General features: G+C 39.9%; 1 protein-coding gene across 1 annotated transcript in view; it reads right to left on the bottom strand.

Moving 5' to 3' along the window:
• Positions 1 to 19,017, bottom strand: part of LOC121166909 (potassium channel subfamily U member 1-like) — a gene marked incomplete at its 5' end in the record, with an annotated part of 80,834 nt that extends 61,817 nt beyond the window's left edge. The window contains 9 exon segments of the mRNA XM_040996248.1: positions 3,292 to 3,402; positions 5,796 to 5,887; positions 6,931 to 7,101; positions 10,472 to 10,547; positions 13,002 to 13,077; positions 13,951 to 14,062; positions 15,819 to 15,909; positions 17,218 to 17,279; positions 18,901 to 19,017. Of these exon segments, the coding sequence (XP_040852182.1) occupies positions 3,292 to 3,402; positions 5,796 to 5,887; positions 6,931 to 7,101; positions 10,472 to 10,547; positions 13,002 to 13,077; positions 13,951 to 14,062; positions 15,819 to 15,909; positions 17,218 to 17,279; positions 18,901 to 19,017 (908 nt within the window).
• Between the last annotated feature and the right edge of the window lie 2,495 nt (positions 19,018 to 21,512).

The following is a 21,512-nucleotide window of genomic DNA, read 5'->3' as shown; positions in this document are numbered from 1 at the left end:
AGGTACCAAAAGCAGAATTCGGGTTTTGTTATGAAACTAAGTGGATGAGACTGATACAAGTCTACAGGGAATGAAAGGAGGAGGGATTGCCAGGAAAATGCCTGTCTCACTGTTTCCAGATGCTGCACTAGTCCTATCCCATTTCCCAGATGGAAGACTCTGTTCACATTCCTTAACTCTTTGAATGATAATTTATTATTCATTTTCTCCACTTCTAAAGCAGAGTGTGAGAAAGAGACAGAAAGATAGCAACACACACAGAGAGGAAGAGCTTCTATCTGCAGACAAACTCCCCAGATGCCTGCACTAGCCAAGGCTGGGCCAGGCAGAAGCCAGAACCATCCAGGAATTCCTTGCAGATCTCCCAAAGAGGTGGCAGGTACACAAGTACTTGATCCATCATCCTTTGCCTTGACTATGTGGTAACTGGGGGCTGGATTGCAGGTGGAGCAACTGCAACAAAGGAGTCATGTGCTTTAAACAATAGCTTAACCTGCTGAGCTACACTGGCCACCTTGCTTTCCACATTTAAGCTTTGCCTGTTTTTTCTCATGAGGTAGAAAATGGAGTAAAACATGAGCTTGCTTTGGAATGGGTTTTTTTTTTGAAAAAAATTTTTTTTGAAATTTTTTTAATAAAAATTGTTTTTGAACATTTAAAAAAAATTTTTTTTATTGGAAAGGCAGATGTACAGAGAGGAGGAGAGGCAGAGAAGAAGATCTGTCCGATGGTTCACTCCCCAAGCGGCCACAACTGCTGGAGCTGAGCCAATCCGAAGCCAGGAGCAAGGAGCCAGGAGCTTTTTCCAGGTCTCCCACGCAGGTGCAGGGTCCCAAAGCTTTGGGCCATCCTCCACTGCTTTCCCAGGCCACAGGCAGGGAGCTGGATGGGAAGTGGGGTCACCAGGATTAGAACTGATGCCTGTATGGTATCCAGGAGCATTCAAGGCAAGAACTTCAACCTTTCACTATCATGCTGGGCCCTTCTTCACTTCTTAATCCAGCTTTCTGCTTACTTCCTGAAAAGAAGTGAGGGATGATGCAGGTCTTTGGGCCCCAACACCCACATGAGAGACCTAAAAGAAGTCCCGGGCTTCTGGATTTGGATCAGCTCAGCTCAAGCCATTACAGCCGTTTTGGGGGTGAACCAGCAGGTAAAAGATCTATTTCTCTGTCTTTCCCTTTTTCTGTAACTCTGCACTGAAAATAAGTATCTATCGTAAAGTCAGATTTACAGAGAGAACAAAAGACAGAGAGAGAGCTCTTCCAGCTACTGGTTTACTCTCCAGGTGGCTACAATGGCCAGAGTTAAGTGGATCCCAAGCCAGGAGCCAGGAGCCTCTTCCATTTTCTCATAGGTGAAGGGTCCCAAGGCTTTGAGCCATCCTTGACTGCTTTCCCAGGCAGCAAGTAGGGAGCTGGAAGGGAAATGGAGCATCTGGGGCATGATCCAGTGCCTATATGGGATTCTGAAGATGCCTCTAAAATTTGCATTGTTTATAAAACTTTATTTATTACCTTGATAAGTATGAACAATAATCCACAGTAGCCCATAGAGATGTAGTATTCAATAAAATCTTTCATGTTTCAAATTCCTATTAATTCAATTTTTCAGCACCTGGATTATAAGTATGAGTAAGTTTTAGTACTTTCAATTTTTACTTTTTTCCTCTTAGTTAATGATGAAAAGAATGCACAAATTGCTCAAAAGACAGTGACATGCTAAAGAAACAAAACCACTGGCTATTCACTTGCAGCATTATAAAGTAGGTGAAAATGGATCTCACATTTATAGGAATTTAGCTTTATGGTGTATCAGACATCTCATGTGTGAAAGTACTGACTGATCAACCAAAAAAAAAAAAAAACTGTGAAGGTTAAGGTGACCCCACACACAACATCCTATATAAGATCGAAATATCGGGCCCGGCACGATGGCATAGTGGTTAAGGTCCTTGCCTTACATGCTCGGGATCCCATATGGGCACTAGTTCTAATCCCGGAAGACCCGCTTCCCATCCAGCTCCAAGCTTGTGGCCTGGGAAAGCAGTTGAGGATGGCCCAAAGCTTTGGGACCCTGCACCTGCTTGGGAGGCCTAGAAGAGGCTCCTGGCTTGGGACTGGCTCAGCTCCAGCAGTTGTGGCCACTTGGGCAGTGAACCATTGGGCAGATCTTCTCTGCCTCTCCTCCTCTCTGTATATCCACCTTTCCAAAAAAAAAATTAAATCTTTTAAAAAAAATCAAAATATCACTTCAAATCTGGCTCACTGACAAGGGTCCTTCAAAAAGTCTATGGAAATGGAATTAAAGGTTAAGCTTATTTTTGTGTGAAAAGTTTTGAAATTCATGTCCACATTTTTTGTAACATACATTTTCCATGAAGAGTTGAAGAGTCCTATATTTAGTGAATGATGTTTGGGTGACTGACTCTTCAACTTGAGAAAAAGAACGGACTTAATTCTAGACACAGTGAACAAAATAAACTTTCATGAGCGTAAATACTAAAATTACAACAAAAATTCAGAAACGCTAGAAAAACATTCACTAAAATGAAGAACAAAGAGAGCTGAGGATGACAGAAAAGCAAGAAAAAAAAGTGATGGATTGGAGCATATGAAAATCACATGCTTCTGCATTAAAACAAAAGTGTAAATAAATCAGAAGGTAAAAGAAGCATCAAAATAGACACAATCTATGAAAAAAAATTAACATGAAAACATATTGATCTCAGATTAAGGTGTAAAATCACTCCATCTCACTAGAAACCAAAATTGAAAACTGTAACATAAAAGAAACAACTTTGCATATTTAAAGAGTAGTTAAATTTCTTTTTGCACTAAACATGTGTTCCCCAATATTTGACAAACAATATGATTTGAAACGCTAATAGAAAGGGAAAGTGCATGAATTGAAATCATGAGGAGTAATCCTCCATTTGGAGAACTGAATTTCACATTCTGAGAACCAACCAATGAAAATGATCAAATGCTCTAGGCTTGTGCCCACAACTATCATTGTGTATGATAAGAGCAGGAAGTTTAAAGGCAAAAGAGCGGGCGCTTCGTATTAGCATGCACACAGAAAAACGGCCGGAAGGAGACAGTCCGAGTATTTGCAGACATTACCGTAAGTCATGAGACTACCCCTCTCTGCTTTGTTCAGCTGTTGCTTGTTATCACTTTGTGAGTTTTCTATGAATGTGACATACGTCACCGTATTCCACTAAAGATACCCACATGCATGTCCAGTATTCACTGCAGCACTCACACATCACAACCTAGCCACACTTACTCTCCCAGGAAAACAATTTCTGTGTTGATCTCCCCTGAGTTGTGGCGAAGAAAATTCCTCAGGAAAGCCGTCACACTGTCTACAGTGATGTTTCCACAGACCACAATGTACCTAGGCAGCAAGAACAGGGGAGGGGGACCCTGTGAGGAGCAGAAGCACCTTGCTGTCAAGGTTTAGAGACAGTGAGCGAAGGTAAACTTTGTTGTCAATACAGCTGACACATGATTCACTCCAGATCTTAAAAAGAGAAGCAGGAACGACTGTCTTGCCAATGTACTAAAGGAATATCAGACTTCTGGAGTCTTCTAGTCCATCTTGAGTGCAATATGATCCCAAACATCTGAGTTGCAGATAGCTCTTCAGACATAAGGAGGGTAACCATTGTTTTAACTAAGTTCTTCCTAGTAGATGAAGGTGGTTCAAAATGTCCATGGAAAATAGAATGAAAAAGTCAAGTTTACATTGGTGCCGAAAGCATTGAAACTCCACGCATTATTTTTCCAACATCCAGATTTACCAAGGACTTTTTGAAGATGATGGCTCATTTGATGAACTAAGTGATAACTTGATCTGTAAGTAGGTTAAGCTTTTTTTATTTGTTTGTTTGTTTCCCTAAGTGGGAATGGAGATTTCCTCCACAGTCAGACCCTACAACTGAGGTAGTACCACCACATTCTAGGTTATTTCTGTTTGTGACTTTTTTTGTGCCTGAAATGATGTGGTAGTAGCAGAAAATTGAGTATATTGGAAAAGCATGTATAGCAGGTGCAGACATCTGTGCACACAGTCTGGTTAAGGAAAAGAGCTGTTGATTTTCTTAAGATTTTGACATGTCTTAATTTGTTTCACTGTTCTTCATGGTTTCATTCATTTCACTGTATTTTCTTTTCCTTTCTTCTTCATACTCCTCAGCCAATAGTGGTTTGAACTCTATAAAGAGACCACTGCAAGGGAGTTGTTTGTTTGTCTGTTTTTTTTTTTTTCCTAACAAGCACATAGCAACTGAATACACACAAAAACACACTGAATTTAATTGCTCCAACCTCTTCTTTCTATTACTTGGGAAAAAGAGCCACTGAAGCTGAGGTTACCTGCAGTCACAGAAGCATCGGGCCTCCTGGAAACCAACACCTGCATGGTCAAACGCAATGTCCCAGGAAATACTGCAGAATGGAGGGAGGAAAATGCTCCTCCCTCAAAAATGTATCTACCCATAGTGAGCTCCATAAATCTGGGGTGATGGGGAGGGTTTGCTAAGATAACAGAACAGAATTATTTAAAATGGGAAACTTGGGGAGTCAGTGCTGTGGCATAGCACATAAAGCTGCCACCCGCATTGTCAGCATGATAAAACTCCCTGCTAATATGCCTTGGAAAGCAGAGAAAGATGTCCCAAGTGTTCGGGGACTTGTACCCATGAAGGAAACCCGTAAGCTGTTCCTGACGCCTAACTTTGGCCTGGACAGTCTCTGACCATTTTGGTCATTTGGGGAGGGAACCAGTAGATGAAAGACTTTTCTCTCTGCATATATCCTTATCTCTCTGTGTAACTCAGCTTTTCAAATAGATATATAAATATATATAAATAAGTAAAATGTGAAACTTGGTTTTAATTTGATCCACTGTATAAAGTCAAGTGTTCATGAAAATGAGTAAAAAAAATCAGTAATGGATATGAGACTATAGTAGTGTGGAATGTAGAAATATGACCACAATTAATATTTTAGTGCTGGTAAATTACATCATATGCCACAATGGCTCATTTACTGCTCTTCTGAGTAGCTACATAGCAGTCTGCATTCAGTATCAAGTATCTCCACATGTTTTTTATTCCCACAGTGTTCTCTTTAGCAGAAAAGAACCTTGGCAAAATGGCTAAATTTTAACTTTGCAGGATATGGAATGAAAGCAGAAGCTTACTTTCATACAAAAATTTTAAAAGCCAAACACAGTTTTCTCAAAACATGTATTTTCCAAGAACTCTTTTTTGAAAATCTATTTTTATTGGAAAGGCAGATTTACAGAGTTGGGAAGACACTGAGAGAAAGAACTTCTATCCACTGGTTTACTCCCCAAGTAGCTGCAATGGCTGGAGCTGAACCCATCTAAATCCAGGGCCAGGATTATCTTCTGGTCTCCCACACAGGTGCAGGGTCTCAAGACTTTGGCTCAACCTTGACTGCTTTCTCAGACCAAAGCAAGGAGCTGGATGGGAAGTAGAGCAGCTGGGAGATGAAATGATGTCCATATGGGATTCCAGCAGATGCAAGGTGAGCATTTAGCCGCTACGCTGCCATGTCGGCCTCCCAAGAATGTTTTGAAGCTCCTTCATATGAATGAACTTCAAAGCATGTATGTTTTTTTCCACCAAATAAACCTCTCTTTTCAATTCATTTTCCACATTTGGTTTTATAACCAGACCAGCAGGCACAAGGTGTCTAGAACAGGATGTATGATAAACGAATATCTCAAACCGTGGAAATTACAACAGAAAGATTACTTACTTTTTTCCTTTTACCACTTCATAGGAGCCGGTGTAGTTTCTTGTTTTAGCCAAAAGTTCCAGCATTTCAGGGATGTAGTTTGCAACTAACACCTAAAATGGGCAGCCAAAAACCTTTGGTTTCATTATTTAGACAGATTCCCCAGAAGTCTATGACTATCAGGGAGATAGAAGGTATACACAATGTTCTTCCATAGAGAAGGGGCATGATGTTGAATTGCTGAGAAAAAAAGCGCTATTTTTTGTGATTTTACCCTTTGGATTTGGTTAAAATTTAATATCCAACAATTACAGCAAAGGGAGACAGTAAGGCAACTTCCCTGCTGGTTCTGCTCATCATCCTAACTTCTTTCCTTGCTTCACACTCTTTTGAGGCTTGAGAACAGTTAAGCACACGGGTGTGTGGCTTAGCGGTTTAAGCCGACACTTAGAGCAACCACATCTTATATTAGAGTATGGGTTAGAGTCCAGGTTAATGGGTTTCATGCTAAAGATGTAAATGATGACTCAGGTGCTGAGGCCCATGTAACTCATACTGGGAATTTCTATCAGCTTGAGTCTGGCCCAGCCATGGCAATTCTGGGCATTTAGGGAGTGAACCCTAGAACAAAAATCTCTCTCTTTCTGTCCTTCTCTATACTACAAACAGACAAACAAACAAACAAACAAATATTAAAAATTAGGTAATGATTGACATGAATAGAAAATATTATAGAGGTGGAGTGGCGAGAGTTTGAAGAAATTGAATTGGAAGTCTTAAAAAAAAAGACATTTGTTTTGGCTTTGCTATGCTGCTGGACAATGCAGAGTCTGCAGTCATTCAAAATTAAATGCTGTCATGCATAGTGAGGGCTTACTTGTCTGGCCTGGGAGGAACAGAACTTTCCTAAGATCAAATTTTAAAGAAATAACTACTGTAATCTGCTTAGCTAAAGAGGGAAGACAGGGTTGTGTGACCATGCAAGAGCCAGTAAAGGAAATCACCTCTCTTATCCACCATTATTCATCTCTTGCAACCAGGCAGTTACACCATGCGCCACTGACCTAGATGGCTTTGTTTCTCACCATTAACCAGGAAATTTTTTGTTTGTTTGTTTAGGTAGCTATATTGAAAACTTATTAAAAATATTCTTCACCAAGCTCCCTAGAGTGAAGAATATGATGAAGCCCCGTCCCAGGGAAGTCTTGACCACCACATCACCAAAGCCAACAGTTGAGGTTGTCGCCATCACCAGGTAAACCGAGTCAAAGTAGGATATATTCTGTGAATTTCCAATTTTGAGCCAGGAATCACCGGAATTTTCCACCTGTCCAAAGAAAGAAGACTCAGGAAAAGCAGCTAGATGAAATACAAGGAAAGTTAAAAAAAAAAAAAAAAAGAAAGAAACGTTGAGTTCATTTCATTTTAATTCCACCAAAGAAAATAACAAATGAGTCCCAAGCTGCAAAGGGTTTTCCGATTGTGGGCAATGACTGTGAAGCTGTGGGTTCCTTAGTTGTAATTATGGATGAGACCTGAGGGACATGCGACAAGAGTACTAGATCTGGAATACTATGCTGTCCATGGGCTTTGTGGCACATCTTCACACCCAGAAGTCACTCAGACTGAGCAATTGCTGCTCAGTCACATATTCACACTTGATCAGGAGTGACAGTAAAACATGGAACAGCTACAGAAGCACTTCACTTCATGGAGCTTATGCCAGCGTGTAAAGAAAGCCAATCAAGTTACCTTGTGACTTCTTCCTCCATGCCCAACTTCACTCAATGATTAAAATAAAAACTCTCTGGAGGATAACACTATGGCCCAGCAAGTTGGAATGCTGCCTGCTGCAACAGTATTTCACGTGAATGGCCTGGCTTGGTTGTTCTGATTCTCATTCAGCTCCCTGAGAGTGCACTGGGGTGAAAAATGGCCCAAGTACTCGGGCTCCTGACACCCATGTGAAAGACCCTGTTGGAGTTCTGGGCTCCGGACCTTGGCCTGACCCAGCCCCAGACAAATGGCAGTCATGTAGGGGGTAAGCTGGTGGATGGGATAGCGCTTTCCCTGTTTGCTCCCCTCTCTGCTGCTCTGCCTTTCAAATAAACGGAAATAGCCTTTTAAAAAAGCACCCAACAGTATTTTTCTTCTGATTTTCTCCTTTTTTACCTTTTAAGGCAAACTAAATTCATCAAAGTATCCCTTTTACATTACATAAAGAATAGCAGGCATTTTTATTTATAATACATAAAAATATAGATAAATTGGCTATAAATTATAATATTATAATTCATATTTATGGTGTTATCATGCTTATATACCTTACTTATATACCTTGCTTTTACTGTGTTAAATCAGAACTCTCCAAAAAGGTCTGGGAATATGAAAACAAAGATGATTTTTTTGCAAAGGGTTTTTGAAATTTATTAACCTGTTTTCCACATAAGCTTTCTATCAGCTTTCTGAAGATCTTTTAATACGGACAGGTTTCAAAAATGTTATACCAAAGTAAATGTATATTTAATTCCATTATCTGTGAACGTCTGGAAGTTTCCTTTTATATGCATGTTTTATACATAACACATATGTACACTTATGTGCAATTAACTTATTTATTCCATTTTATGAATTTTCTTCCTCATAGCTTGCCTATTTTCTACTTGTTTTCTGTTTCTTTTTAGCACAAATTATGATCAAGTGATGAAGATATCTACAGAAAACAGGTTTTTTGTTGTTTTGTTAATGGCAGGAAAAAAAAAAGTAATCATGTAGTTTGCTCAGCTATCTGGTCACTTTTTTAAAGCAAAGCACCACTTGAAGAAGTTCGTACTTTTTAAGACTGAGGTTAAGAATATGGGCACTGGTAATACTGCATTGACTGAGAGGACAGTGATTGCATGTCTTCGCTTACCTCCCTCGGCTGACAGGGAGAAGCCAACAGTAAACCGCCAGGGGACTGAATGACTACCCAATCCAAGAGCACTCGCTGCTTCCAGCCGGGACAGGTGATGGTGTTGGGGAAGCGGGGGTCCCTGAATCTTCTGCTTTCCCAAAGAATCCAGAAACTCAAACTTCCATGTCAACATTTCATACAAATAGACAACTAATAACAAAAGAGGAAAGTAGAAAATAAAAACATGAAATGCCTGTAGGCCACACTAAACATATAGGCCTCATGTTGGGATTACAAGGAAAAGCCACAGGAGCTCCCCCATGCTCACGCTTTAGCATTCTATGATCGGTATGGGTCTGACGAGGAGCACTGATGGTCATGGCTTGCTCATGGCTCCAGGGACTTGATGAGACTACTGTGTCACTACTTTTGAAACAATCTCTCTCCTGTTTGAGTACTGAGGAGGGATGGGTCTATTTTCATATTTCTAGAATGTTCATAAAGCAGTTTGCTTTGATATCTGTTTCCTTTTTCCAAGATTGAAGCATTTACTATTTGTGTTTATTGGAAAAGCAGGGAGGCAGAGACAAAAGAGTTTTTAAACATTGGCTTACTCTTCAAATGTTAACAATAGATGAGACCAAGCTGGCCCAAAGCTAAAGTCTAAAACTCAATCTGGGTCTCCCGTGAAAGAGTCTGCAACTGCGTGAAGCCTCACCAGCTGCCAACCAGGGAGTGCATTAGCACGAAGCCTTGGAAGCAGGATGAGCGCGTCCCAAATGTGGACTTACCAGCTGTGCCAATTGCCCTCACCCCCATAATATTTTTCCCAATTAATTAATAAGATGGTTTTTTAAACAGTTTTTGTTTTCTATTTTATTGCTATTGTCTTCATCAAGTTTGAAAGATTCAACTTGGGACAGGTGTTGGCTTAATGATGAAAGTGCTGCATTGGGGAGTGATGACTCTTTCTCTCAACTCCACTTCTGTTTCTGCAGACTCTGGAGGCAGCAGCTGATGGCCCATATAATTGGGTCTTTGCGTCTCATATGGAAGATTCAATTGGATTCCAAATTCCAAGCTCTCAATTCCTAGTTTCAACCCATTCCAGGCTTGGGTTATTCTGGCCTATGGAGAATAGAACAGCTGGCAAGAACCCCTCACTTCTCTTAGTCTTAAAGACTTCTGCTCTATTCTCTTTATTTCTCTCAAATCCTCTGCAGGCTTTCACCATCCCTCTTCAGATTTTCTATTTTTGGATGACAGCCACTGTCCTCAGTCTAGCTCCAAGGATTTCTGACCTGCTGCCAACCGTCATTTACCGTGCTGTGCCCTTGGTGCCTTCATCCTAAGTGACAGCTTTTCCTATAAATTAAGGAGGCACCTCAGTGTGCAGATTCGTGTCCTGAGCAGCTAGTTTCGACAGAGCCCCTTTTGCAGTGGCAGCTTCCCCTAAAACTGCCCATTTTGTGTGAGTTTGAAATACTCAGACTGATTTCATTCTTTTTTACCTTGTTAGAGAAAGAAGGCAAGTAACCCAGGACCTAATGCTGTTCAGTATGAGGACAGAGTGATGTGTTTTAGCTCTTGCATCTACCACTGGAATTGATGAGGCCTTTCCCCAAGAGCAGGCTTTGGACATGGAAAGAGGGAGGAAACTGAGGCTTGTTGCCTGTATGAGCCACATGCTTGGGAGAAATGTGGGTGTGGAGAGCAACCTCATACTGGGTTGGAAAGGGGTGGAAAGAAGAACTCCGCAAGGACTCTGCAAGGATGACAGGGACTGTGACCAGATGCTTACCAGGTGAATAAATCCTGCAGCTGTGAACCAGGTGCTTAGAACTATTGAAAGCAGTTTGGCAAACTTCACTGAATGGCTACAAAAAAAGAGAAAAAGACAAGAAGCTCCTAGGTTTCCTCTGGTAGGTCGGGCTCTAGGGCAGCACAAACATCTCATCCTCTATGATCATGTTACTTCAAGTGGGCATCATGGACAAGAATAGATGGCCTTACCTGGGAGCAAATGACAAACACAGAAGCCTAGGACCTGCCCCATAATGGGGCATCACCATTGATGGCTTACTCCTGATTGACAGTGGACAGTGTACAGAACCGCACTCCACCCTTCCTACATCCCCTCCCAACATTCAAGTTAATTGAAGGTGAAAAAGTGCACCCTGCTCCTGCCTTTCGCACCATCACACCCGACCATGTGGAAATTTCTTCGGAGGCTCTGTGCACCTGGCCCCTCCTGCAACCTGTTGTGCTACCTTAGGTTAGTTAACTGTAACTTTGGTCTCTGGTAACTCCCTTCCTGCCTGAAACTTTGTATTGCATGACTCTCAATCTGATTGGAAGATGAGAGCTTAAAACCCCTGACTTCTGCAACTGGATGCAGTAGCTCCTGGAGTGTAGTGGGAGCTGCTGCCACCAAGCTTGGGAAATAAAGAATCCTCCTAACATCCTACACTTGGGGTCAGTGTGATCTCTCTCACACCTGGCAGCAGCCCAGTCTAGGCATCCTGCACTACACAACTGCTTCTACTTCATTCATACTCATATTACAGAGTTTGAGAAACACAGACTGAAACCCCCTGGCCACAAACACTCCTTCCAAAGTTTGGATTTTGTGGTGACGTTTGTTAGCTTGATATTAAAGCTTTTAATGATGTACTGCCAGGTGTACCCATGTAAGATGGATTTAATAGGTCGGAATGTTGTCTAAACATTTGGTGCAAAACACATTATGCAAGGGATTCTGAGTGTAGACTAGCAAATGAAGTTTAAGGTAAGTCACAGGGATGTGAGTTTGCTCACATTTTTGGAAACCACTGAAAGGTTGTTGAAAAAGGAGCAATAAGCAGAGGCTCTCCTATTTCCCAACAAACCTTGGAGCTCAGCTGGAAACTTTGTGTTTTTCAGCCAGGGCCACCTGTCACACAAGTGCAGCCTTTCCCCTCCCAGGATTCCCCATAACCTTCTGGTACATGGCAGTGAAATCCACCTGCCCAATATTATGTGCCATTTCTATTGAGAAAGTATAGGCATTGGAGATTTTTAAGTGATACATGATCTGGCTTAAACTTCAAAATATTATATTTCAATATTACAAAAATTTTATGTATTTTATATATGATACATTACATAATTAAGTATATATAATAAATCATAATTTAAAAAATACTTTGAATTTTTGTTGCTTAGGGGAGATACATGGTTAGCCCTATGTGTAGAGAATAGTTCAGTGATAATAATGGACAACACAATGCTTATACCCAGAGCCAGGCCCTATACTCCTAAGATGATAAAAGATTTATTTTACTTAGCCAGGATGGGCATGATTTATGAAAAACAATATGTAGATCCAAAACCTTTGAAATGATTTCATTTGTATGTAACTGTGTATGTGTATGCATGAATGTCTGGTGCAGGGACACAGAACAAAGACCGAAATGGGCTTATACATTGTACTCTTTTTCTTACAGGTTAATTTATTTTTACTGAAAAGACAGATCCATAGAGAGAGATACAGAGAGAAAGTTTTTCCATCTGCTGCTTCACTCCCCAAATTGGCTGCAATAGCCAGAGTTGAGCTGATCTGAAGCCAGGAGCCAGAGCCTACGAGGTCTCTCATGCTGGTTCAGGGTTCCAAATTTGGGGCATCTTTTGCTGCTTTCCCAGGTAATAAGCAAGGAGCTGGATTAGAAGTGGAGTAGCTGAGACATGAACCATTAGGAGATCTTGATGCTTGTAGGCAGAGGGTTAGCCAGTTGAGCAGGTAGCACTGGCCTCCACACACTCTCATTTTAAAAATCAATTGGAGGGGGCATTGTGATGCACTGGATTAAACTGCTATTTGAAATGCATAAATACCTATTAAAGTGCTGGCTCAAATCTTAGGCACTTTGCTTATATAAATCCAGCTCTCCATTACTGTGCTTGGGAGGCAATAAATGATTGCACCAGTGTGTCAGTTCCAGTCACCCATAGGGGAACTAGGATGGAGTTCCTGGCTCCTGCAAACATCAGTGGAGTGAACTAATGAGTGGAAGGTCTCTCTATATGCCTCTCCATCTTTCTGTCATTGTACCTTTTAAACTAAAAGTAAATAGGTGTGTTGTTTTAAAGGCAAAGAACAAAGAGAATTTCAAAGTTTCCATCCAACGTGTGTGCAATAAAACATAGAGAAAGTAAATGAGAAGTAGTTTGAGAACAGAAAGATTTCATAACTTCTGCACTGAAATTCTGATATAAAATGTGTTGATCTGAAGATTGAGTCCTCACATTTTCAAATTCTTAGCAACTAGCAGTGAAGCAGGTTTAGCATTTACCTGGTCCTGATGGCTTGTAGAATTTGCAGGATTTGAGGCAGTTCTAGTAGTCGCAGTGCTCGTAGGAATCTTAGACCTACAAGGCAATGAAAATGAGAAAGTTGCCAAAAGGGTCATCCAGGACATGCTGAATTACATCACAATTGGGATGGCTCACAGTACTTTGAGCCCTGACATGCTCAAATACAGTATTATAGATTTAACCATTTGAGCCACACAATTCAAATCCTGGTCAGAATCCTTACCATTTCAGGCAATCTCCTTAATTTCAAATGAGAATTACAAGAGTGTTTATGCTCATGGAGAGGTGGAGTGAACCCAGAGCACAGAACACAAAAGCAGCACTGTTCATCTTGCTCTATTCAACTTAACACATTTTCCATAAATCACTTCAACCCCTGATTTTGCAATCTCTACGGCATGTTTCTTCATGTTTGTGTTGCATTTAGCTCTAGGTAGTTTGGTCATATACTATGGAAAGGCCTTTTTCAAGTAATAAATAATAACATAAAGTTGCATGTAAACTGTTCAAGGCTGCATAGTACCCAAGTACTGGCAACACATCAGTCTTGAAGACAGAACAACCAACTGCCTAATTCTCAAACATGTCATACTGGTCTGAACATGGCAATAAGCTTTGAAAGGCCAAGAGTGCCTTCTCACGTCTTCCAGCATTTTTGGGATTCCAGCATAAAGATGCCTTGTAAAGGCAGCTTTTGGGGGTCTTTCCTCACAGGTTGGGTGTACATTCACCCAAACAACTACGGTTGGTCACCTAGAGTCTGCCAAGAATAGGATTTGGTCTTAAGAACCGTTTCTGCAAATATATGACAAAACTACCCAAGCAAGGTTGGGGAGTTTTTTCATGGCACTTAAGTATTGAAAAAAAAATCAAAGCTTGTTGAAATATTTTATAGGTATTATCACTTAGTAGCCACAAAACACTCACCTAGCCAATTGCTCTTCAAATAATAAGAAATAAATGTTGGTGGGATGGTAAAAATGTCTACAATGGCATTCATCTCCAGCCAGAACTTGATCTTGTCATCAGCTGCTAAAAACTATGGAAGGGAAACAGAATATTCAAACTCCCTTATCTTCAAGAATTTTAAAGTGAGCATAAGTGATGGCATCATTCAGCCACCTTTCATTCATGCATTGAGGTTTTGATCTCATTCTGTTTCACAGGTATACAATGCTACATGCATCACACAGATCTGCCAATGTCTATGTAGTTATAAAGGCTGTACTTTGAAGGGAACGCACCAAAGAAACACACAATCTTGTGTTTTTTTTAACTGACTAGGTCTTGACACTAGCACTTCACTCTGGACCTTCCTGGAAGTGAACTGTGTACAAAAGTAGATATATCAGTAGCCCCTCTTGGTGAGCACCATGGTTTAGATGTAAGTTAGGATAAACCCCAGTGTCAAAGTACAATTTCTGAGCAGCTTGGCTGGAAGGACATCCATTTATGAACTTCCCTAATGAGGTTAAACAAGCATTTCCAGAAAATGACAGGCTGCTATCAAAATGAGATTCTGATGAAAAGTACGTTCTGAATAGGTGTTAAAGGAAAGTTGTAGACATGTACATGAGAGTACTTTAAAGAGAATTGTGAAAAAATTGAATTAAATGATAAGTCTATTGGTACAGAAAAAGTTGAAATCCATGCTTAGTTTTTTCATAATAAGAAATTTTATCGACTGGACAAGTGCAGTGGTATATTAGGCTAGTCTTCTACCTATAAGAGTTGACATTGCATATGGGCACTAGTTTAAATCCTGGCTGCTCCATTTTGTGATCCCGCTCCCTTCTTATGACATGAGAAAACAGTGGAGAAGAACCAAAGTCATGGGCACATGTGGGAGAGATGCTCCTGGATCCTGCTTCAGATCAGCTCAGCTTTTGCTGTTGCTGGCATTTGGGGAGTGAACAAGCAAGTGGAGCTCTTTCTGTCTCTCCCTCTCTCTGTCTTTGTAACTCTGAATTTCAAGTCAAAACTTTCTTCTAAAAGAAGAAATTTTATTGACTTGTAAAGATACATATATGCATGGATTTCAAGATGTTGAATACTAAAACGTTTAAACCTGTGCTATAATTCTGTTTCACATGAATTTATTGAAATATCTTTGTGTCATATATTTGTACATATTGATAATACATGGATATACATGAAGCACATTTTATCCACATGCAAATACAGAGAGGTACTCCAAAATGCTTGTGGAAGCCATATTTTGAAAATTCTGGATGAACTGCAAAATTTTTGTGGTAATTCAATTTCATTTTTGCACAGTTTTTGTTCTGTTGCGTGTGTGTGTGTGTGTACGTGTGTAAGTACAGTCTTCTAGAAACTTGGAATGGGTAAATGTAGGTCTAGAATCAGGATTTAATAAACAGCTGTGGGATAATAGAACTATTTAGTAAGTGTGGGTTGCAAAATGAAGCAAAGGTACAAAAACACTTTATATGGTTACATGGTGCAACATATCACTAATGGAGCAAAGGAAATCTCTTCTTCTGATATTTGTTAATTCTGCCAGCTGCTAATTATTGTTAAAGCTTTCTCAGTGATAGATGTCAACCCATAAGGTAGATATGATGATTGGGTGATGATATTTAACAAGGAAATCATTCTCAATTGCATTGGTTTCTTTGGCCCGGCTTGTAGTTCCAACTATAGGATAGATTTTCTTTCTTTTTGTCTGTTTCACAGTTCAGAGCATAGACGCCCCATCTGTATATCCTGAAAATGTAACAGATATCTGTTGCACTGTGGTTTTGGGTTCATTCCCACATCTGATAGGTACTTACTCTCAACCCAAAATAGAAACTGAAGAAGGCATTGATAATCAAATCAAAAGGGATGGTTTTGTCTTGGTATGAAGAACAGCTTCTTACAGGGCTGCCAAAGAAACAAGGACAGATTTATGAAGATGAATATTATAAAACTATGGCTCTATAACACCAAATAAAAAGGATAGAACTGATGATTTTCTATTTATCTTTCATGAATGATCAGTCCACACACTAATGTTTAGATCCCAAGGAAATTGCTTTTCTCTTGGGAGTAGAATTCTAGATAAATGCAAATGATTGGACATTCCAGAGGACTAAAAAATAATGGGAGAATCAGATGCCATCTCTTTCCTAGTGCTCATGGTTCTATTTAAATTGTATCAATGATATTTGGACCCTGAGAAATGATGTGGCTCTTCTTGGTTTAGGATATTTTAATTGTTGTACCCCTTCCGTTTGGCTGGAAGTCCAGTATAATTACTAGAGAGGAGCCATGCAGTGCAATTAGACTGGGGTTTGTGAAAAAAGAATAATCTAGCCATTGAAAGGGAGAGTGACTTCAACAGGAGCAGATAACAATCTATGGGTTTATCCCAAGTGCGTGAGTTAGCATTTTCCTTTCCAAAATCTTTCGAAGTTTTAGAAACCTGTAAGGAATCCTAGAAGCTACTACAGAACTTCTGCTTTGACACCAAGGTATTTGAAGATGTTAATGGGTTCAGGTGCACATATGAGAATTGGGGGCTCAGAGTGGTGGAAGCCCTAGAGCAAATCTGAGGTTGTTAGGTTGTGCAGAGCAGAAGTGACTCCATCATCCTGCAGACATGACAATGGACATGCTCATCCTAAAATGTCTGGAGTGCAGAGTCACCCTAAGTTCATTTCTGTGTGGAAGAACACCCTAGCTTTGTTTCTGCACAGAAGAAACAGTCATGATGAGCACCCTACTACATGTCACAAACACGCACAAACAGAGGAGCTGCCACTTTTCCCCATCCCTTGAGCCTAAGACTTAAAAAGCCCCAGTGCTGTATATCTTGGGCTGCCATTTCCCTCAGGTGGTCACTCCAACAAGTGAAAATGGTTCCCAGGCAATCTCTTACCAGGCAGCAGTCCGACAGACTCTCTCCTCTGATTAATAAAACCCTTTACCTATCCTAAAAGCTGCTATCTATTTCTTTCAATCTCCTCTTAACCTAAGAGTGGTCACCACTTCCACCCTTCTGTAAGGAAGATGGCAGTATGCAGGAGAAACACACCTCTCTTGCAAAGTGAGGCTGAGTGCTTACTGGGGAAGCTGAGCACCTAGCATCCTTTAAGAGCTTGTGTGTGTGTTTTTCTTATAGTAAAAACCTTGAAGTTAGCTGAGCAAGTGACTGAGAGGGTGAGGAAAGAGACTGGGGATTGTACTCACTCGGTAGAATTGATGAAATAGATGATAAGAGACCCAATGCTTAGCACAAAGACAAGGATCATCTGGAAGCACAAAAAAGGGACAAGTGTACTTCATTTTACTGACATGAACAAATAAAACAACAGTACTTTTTTTTTTTAATTGTAACGTGCACATTGTTACTGCAGTGGTGGAGGAAAAGAACTTGCATTTTCTCTTTTTACCTAGCCTGCGAATATGTAGTGGTTTATTTACATGTGAAGATTTATTCAGTCATTACTTGGGGAAAATATACGAGACTTCTACCAATCACTGAATAAATGAAACATGGGCCTACTTTATTTATGCAGTTATAACTCCCATACATTTTAGAATTTTTCCTTTGTTCTCCTGGAGCTTACCAAACATTTATTCAGTGCTTATCCATGCATTATGTCCTTTATTACTGGCTAGACAATGGAGAATGCTACATAAAGATCTTAGGTTTGACTTGCCCAAGATACTATGGAAGAAATATTCCTAACAGATCCACCCTAAAGGGGAGAATTTTGACAGGAGAGAAAGTGCTACATATGAGAAGAAGACAATCAGTCCTTGCAATATGTCCACTTATCTGGTCTGGAGCATAAACAGGGCGAGCAGGCTGTCATCTGAAAAAAACGCCACTTAAAGCCTTCTTGCTTTGCAGGAATATCATTGGCAAGTTCCATGACTGTTCAGGTTAGCTTTAAGTAATTACACATCTGCCACTTACTCCTGCTTATCTTATTCTTATACAGTGATATCTAATGCATTGATTTCCTTATCTTTAATACATTGATCATTATTAATTGTTTTTCATTAAATCTTCTGAATTTCTACTTATAAAATTTTTTTTCCCTTTTCTTCTTAAATCCAGAAAGAGATGCAAGTATATATCACACTTCAACAGATCTGCCAAGGGGTAGCATGTCAGGTGTTTACTCTATAAACCAAGGAGATGAACGACAACAACAACCATAAGCTAAAGAAGAAAAGTTTAGTTTTACTGAAACTCAGGAGTCCTTATGTCACGCTGTAGAAAATCATCAAGGAATAAGAATTAACAGAAAAAGTATTTCATAAGTCAACAGAGGACAATCAGAGCTTATTGCTTGTGAGCCCTGTGTAAGGAATTAGGCAGAAATGGAAGCCATTGTGTGAGGACCCGCAGATGTTCCCGGGGTTGGAGATGCCCTCTGAGCTGCAGAGGCTGTGGATGGGAGAATGGAGTCCTTCAGCAAACAGCAGCCTGCAGGAGCCACCCTGAAGCCAAGAAACTCCTGGAAAGGGACCTCTGGTTAGCAACAGCAGCAGCTTCTGTTTCTCAGAGGCACCTTGGAATGTCAGTGGAGAAAATCAGCCATGAGATCCCACCAAGAGAAAGCCTGGTGTGTGGGGTTGCTGGTCCCAGCAACACCCCTCGTGTTTATTTTTGAGCAGAGAAACTTCACTGAGGCTTTGATCTCCACAGGAAAAGTTGCAAAGAATTCCCATTAAGTTAGTGGATAATCATTCAGGGGTGTCCTTGGAGGAGAAACAACTTATAAGTGACATTGTGGGGGATGAAGGTGGAAAGGGGAAAGGGCCTTCCACGAACGAGGTAAACAGATCAGATTAAATGTTTCCATGGGTCTCCTAGTGTTTCTGGTGACATCTGAGGGAGAGGGGTCACGCCAAACAAGCCATGCAGAGAGGGGGCAACAGAGACATATGGGACCAAGTGTGGAAGGAATGTGACAGGGAAATTAAGATTCCACTAAAGGTTATGAATGAAATCCAGGTTACAATAATTAAGCTTTCCTGAAGGAGAAGTGGAGGGAGGACTCATGGTTTGAACTCATATCTCTCAAGATTTTGTGTGTTCCCTGTAATGCTGTTTCTTCACTAAAATAAGAGACCACACAGAGGTCTCAGTAGTGGAACTGATACCCATTGTGTTTCCTTGTCCTCTGACTGCTCATCTACAATTCTGTCTAAGCCACTGAGATTTAGAAATCTCATTATGCAGGAAATTAAATTTTAAGTATTATAAATAGCAATATAATGGATCATCATCAAGAAACATGATTAAATTTCCTCGGTAAATAAAAAGTGAATGTATTCTTAAATCAATGCAAGAACAAAATCGAGCTTCATGACATTTATAACAGACACACATGAAAGAATACAATACGGAAAAAAGTTGGCCAACGGCATACTAGTCAAGCACTAATAAAATGGAAGCAGGGGAGTCCATGCTGTGTTGGACATTCCAACAAAAAGCAGTGGAAACGATAATTTGCTTTGGCAAAGGGAACAACAGAGAAGACTCAAAGGCAACTAAATGCAGTGATTGCTGCTACATAGGAACACAGCATTCCATGGGAAATGAAAGATACTAAAAAAGACAAATCATAAATAAAGGTGTTTGACATGACCCCTTCAGTCATTCACCAAATAATGGAGGACACAGAAAATAAATAAAGCAGTCAGTGCTGCCTGCATATCAATAGTGAATATACATCCAGTAAACTGGTTTAAAAAAAAATGATCACATAAGAGAACAAACACTTCTTCCTCAATTCAATAAAGTAAAAATCGTAAAAGCAGTTATTTGCAAACCACACATTCCTGATGAAGTAGAATGAATAGTCCTCTTCCAAAGAGAAGGGGAAAATCATAAAAATATGCAACATTCCTCTAAGACATAGACCATGACTCTCAAAGGAGAACTCAAAGTTAAAATGTAAAACAATTTAGAAGATGAATTAGGCATGACTGAAAATAGGAATGTTACTTGTAAAATTCTATGAGACTTTGAGAAATTGTTGGTAAAAGGCTCTGAAGAAAAATTTGATCCGTTTTGGTTCACAAAGCTTGAAACATGACTCCCACCAAGAGAAATATTCTGAAGACGAAGGCTGTGAGAAGGTGGCCCATGAGGCATGCAGCAGATGCTTTGCAATAACTGCTTCCTTGCTGCTCAATGGCAGTGGGACCTTGATCATCCTGAATCTAGGGGAGTGGCAAGAAATACTACAACCAGCAACTGGGCAGAGCTGTTGGATAGCAATTATAATTGTTAGTAAGACAAAATTGATTAAAGCAACATAGTATTTTATAAGCTGCTGATTTTCCATGATTAGTAAAAATATGCATAATCCATCAAATGAAAGGAAGGCTTTCAACAAATACATCTTTTTATGAATATTTCTGATTGCCAGAATGATAGACTGTTAGATATCAATACTAGTCTTCTCATGTTTATGGATATAATCACTGAGTTATCCTATTTATGAAACGTTAATAAATATCAATATATTTATGGTAATATTTTAAAATAAAAGCAAAAGTGCTAGGCACAGATATACTGTACACTTAAATCATATAATGGTATATTATGTTAATACTTTCACATATTATTTATTGATCCCCTTGAAATTAATACAGGATAGTTTCATTTCTAGTTTACATGTTCTGTGTTATTCCTTGTCTATATCGGAGTTGCTTCATTGGCCAAAAGGAGGTGATGACAGTAACTTTCTTAGATAAAACACGTGGTAATAAAGCATAGGGGATGGAAAACTGGCAGAGGCGTCCCCAGCAGGAGTTGTCTTAGGTTACAATTCCTGGGAAAGTTGGAGTTACAGAACCCGGACAAGCTTTAGGACTTCCAGCTCCCTCCTCTTCCTCTAGGCTGTGTCCCTGTTTGCAGACAGATCAATGGGCTGACTGAATTCAAATCTAATTTTACTCCACTGCTTCCATCAACCAGTCACTCTATTACTCACAACCAAGAATGGTCACCGGGGGATAATGAATTGCTTTATTTCCAATTTTATGTTTTGTAGATCAAAAACATTTGACAATGTTGCAAAGAATTTGCAGCTTGAAAGAAAGAAACTCTGCTTGCTTTTGGAATTGGGGAGAAGACAAAATTCAATTTTCATCATGCATGCCTTCAGGTTTATAGTTGAATATTAGACTGTGTGCCTAAAAGGGCAATGCAATGATCTAGAAGTGACCAAAGCATAAAAGGTAACAATGAAACCATCAAAAAAAATCTGTGAAAATAGTATAACATTTCCTGCTAGTCTTTTGATCATAAAAAGAATGAGTTTCAGTTTCATTCTTCAAAACATTTTTCTCTCATTGAATTCTTCACTGTCTCATACGTCATACAGCAGCATCAATTTCTTCAAGGTTTTTTCATTTTCTTTTTCATTTCTTCAGCGACACATCAGTCATTCAGTAGCACATTATTTAACTTCACGGTGTCGTAAGTTTCTATTTTTCTTCCTGTTGATTTTGTTTTG

Source organism: Ochotona curzoniae, unplaced genomic scaffold (assembly GCF_017591425.1).
Source record: "Ochotona curzoniae isolate NIBS_2020 unplaced genomic scaffold, NIBS_Ocur_1.0 contig_1135, whole genome shotgun sequence".
NCBI classification, from domain to species: domain Eukaryota; kingdom Metazoa; phylum Chordata; class Mammalia; order Lagomorpha; family Ochotonidae; genus Ochotona; species Ochotona curzoniae.
Note: the sequence above shows the minus strand (reverse complement) of the source record. Positions and strands in the feature narration are given on the sequence as shown.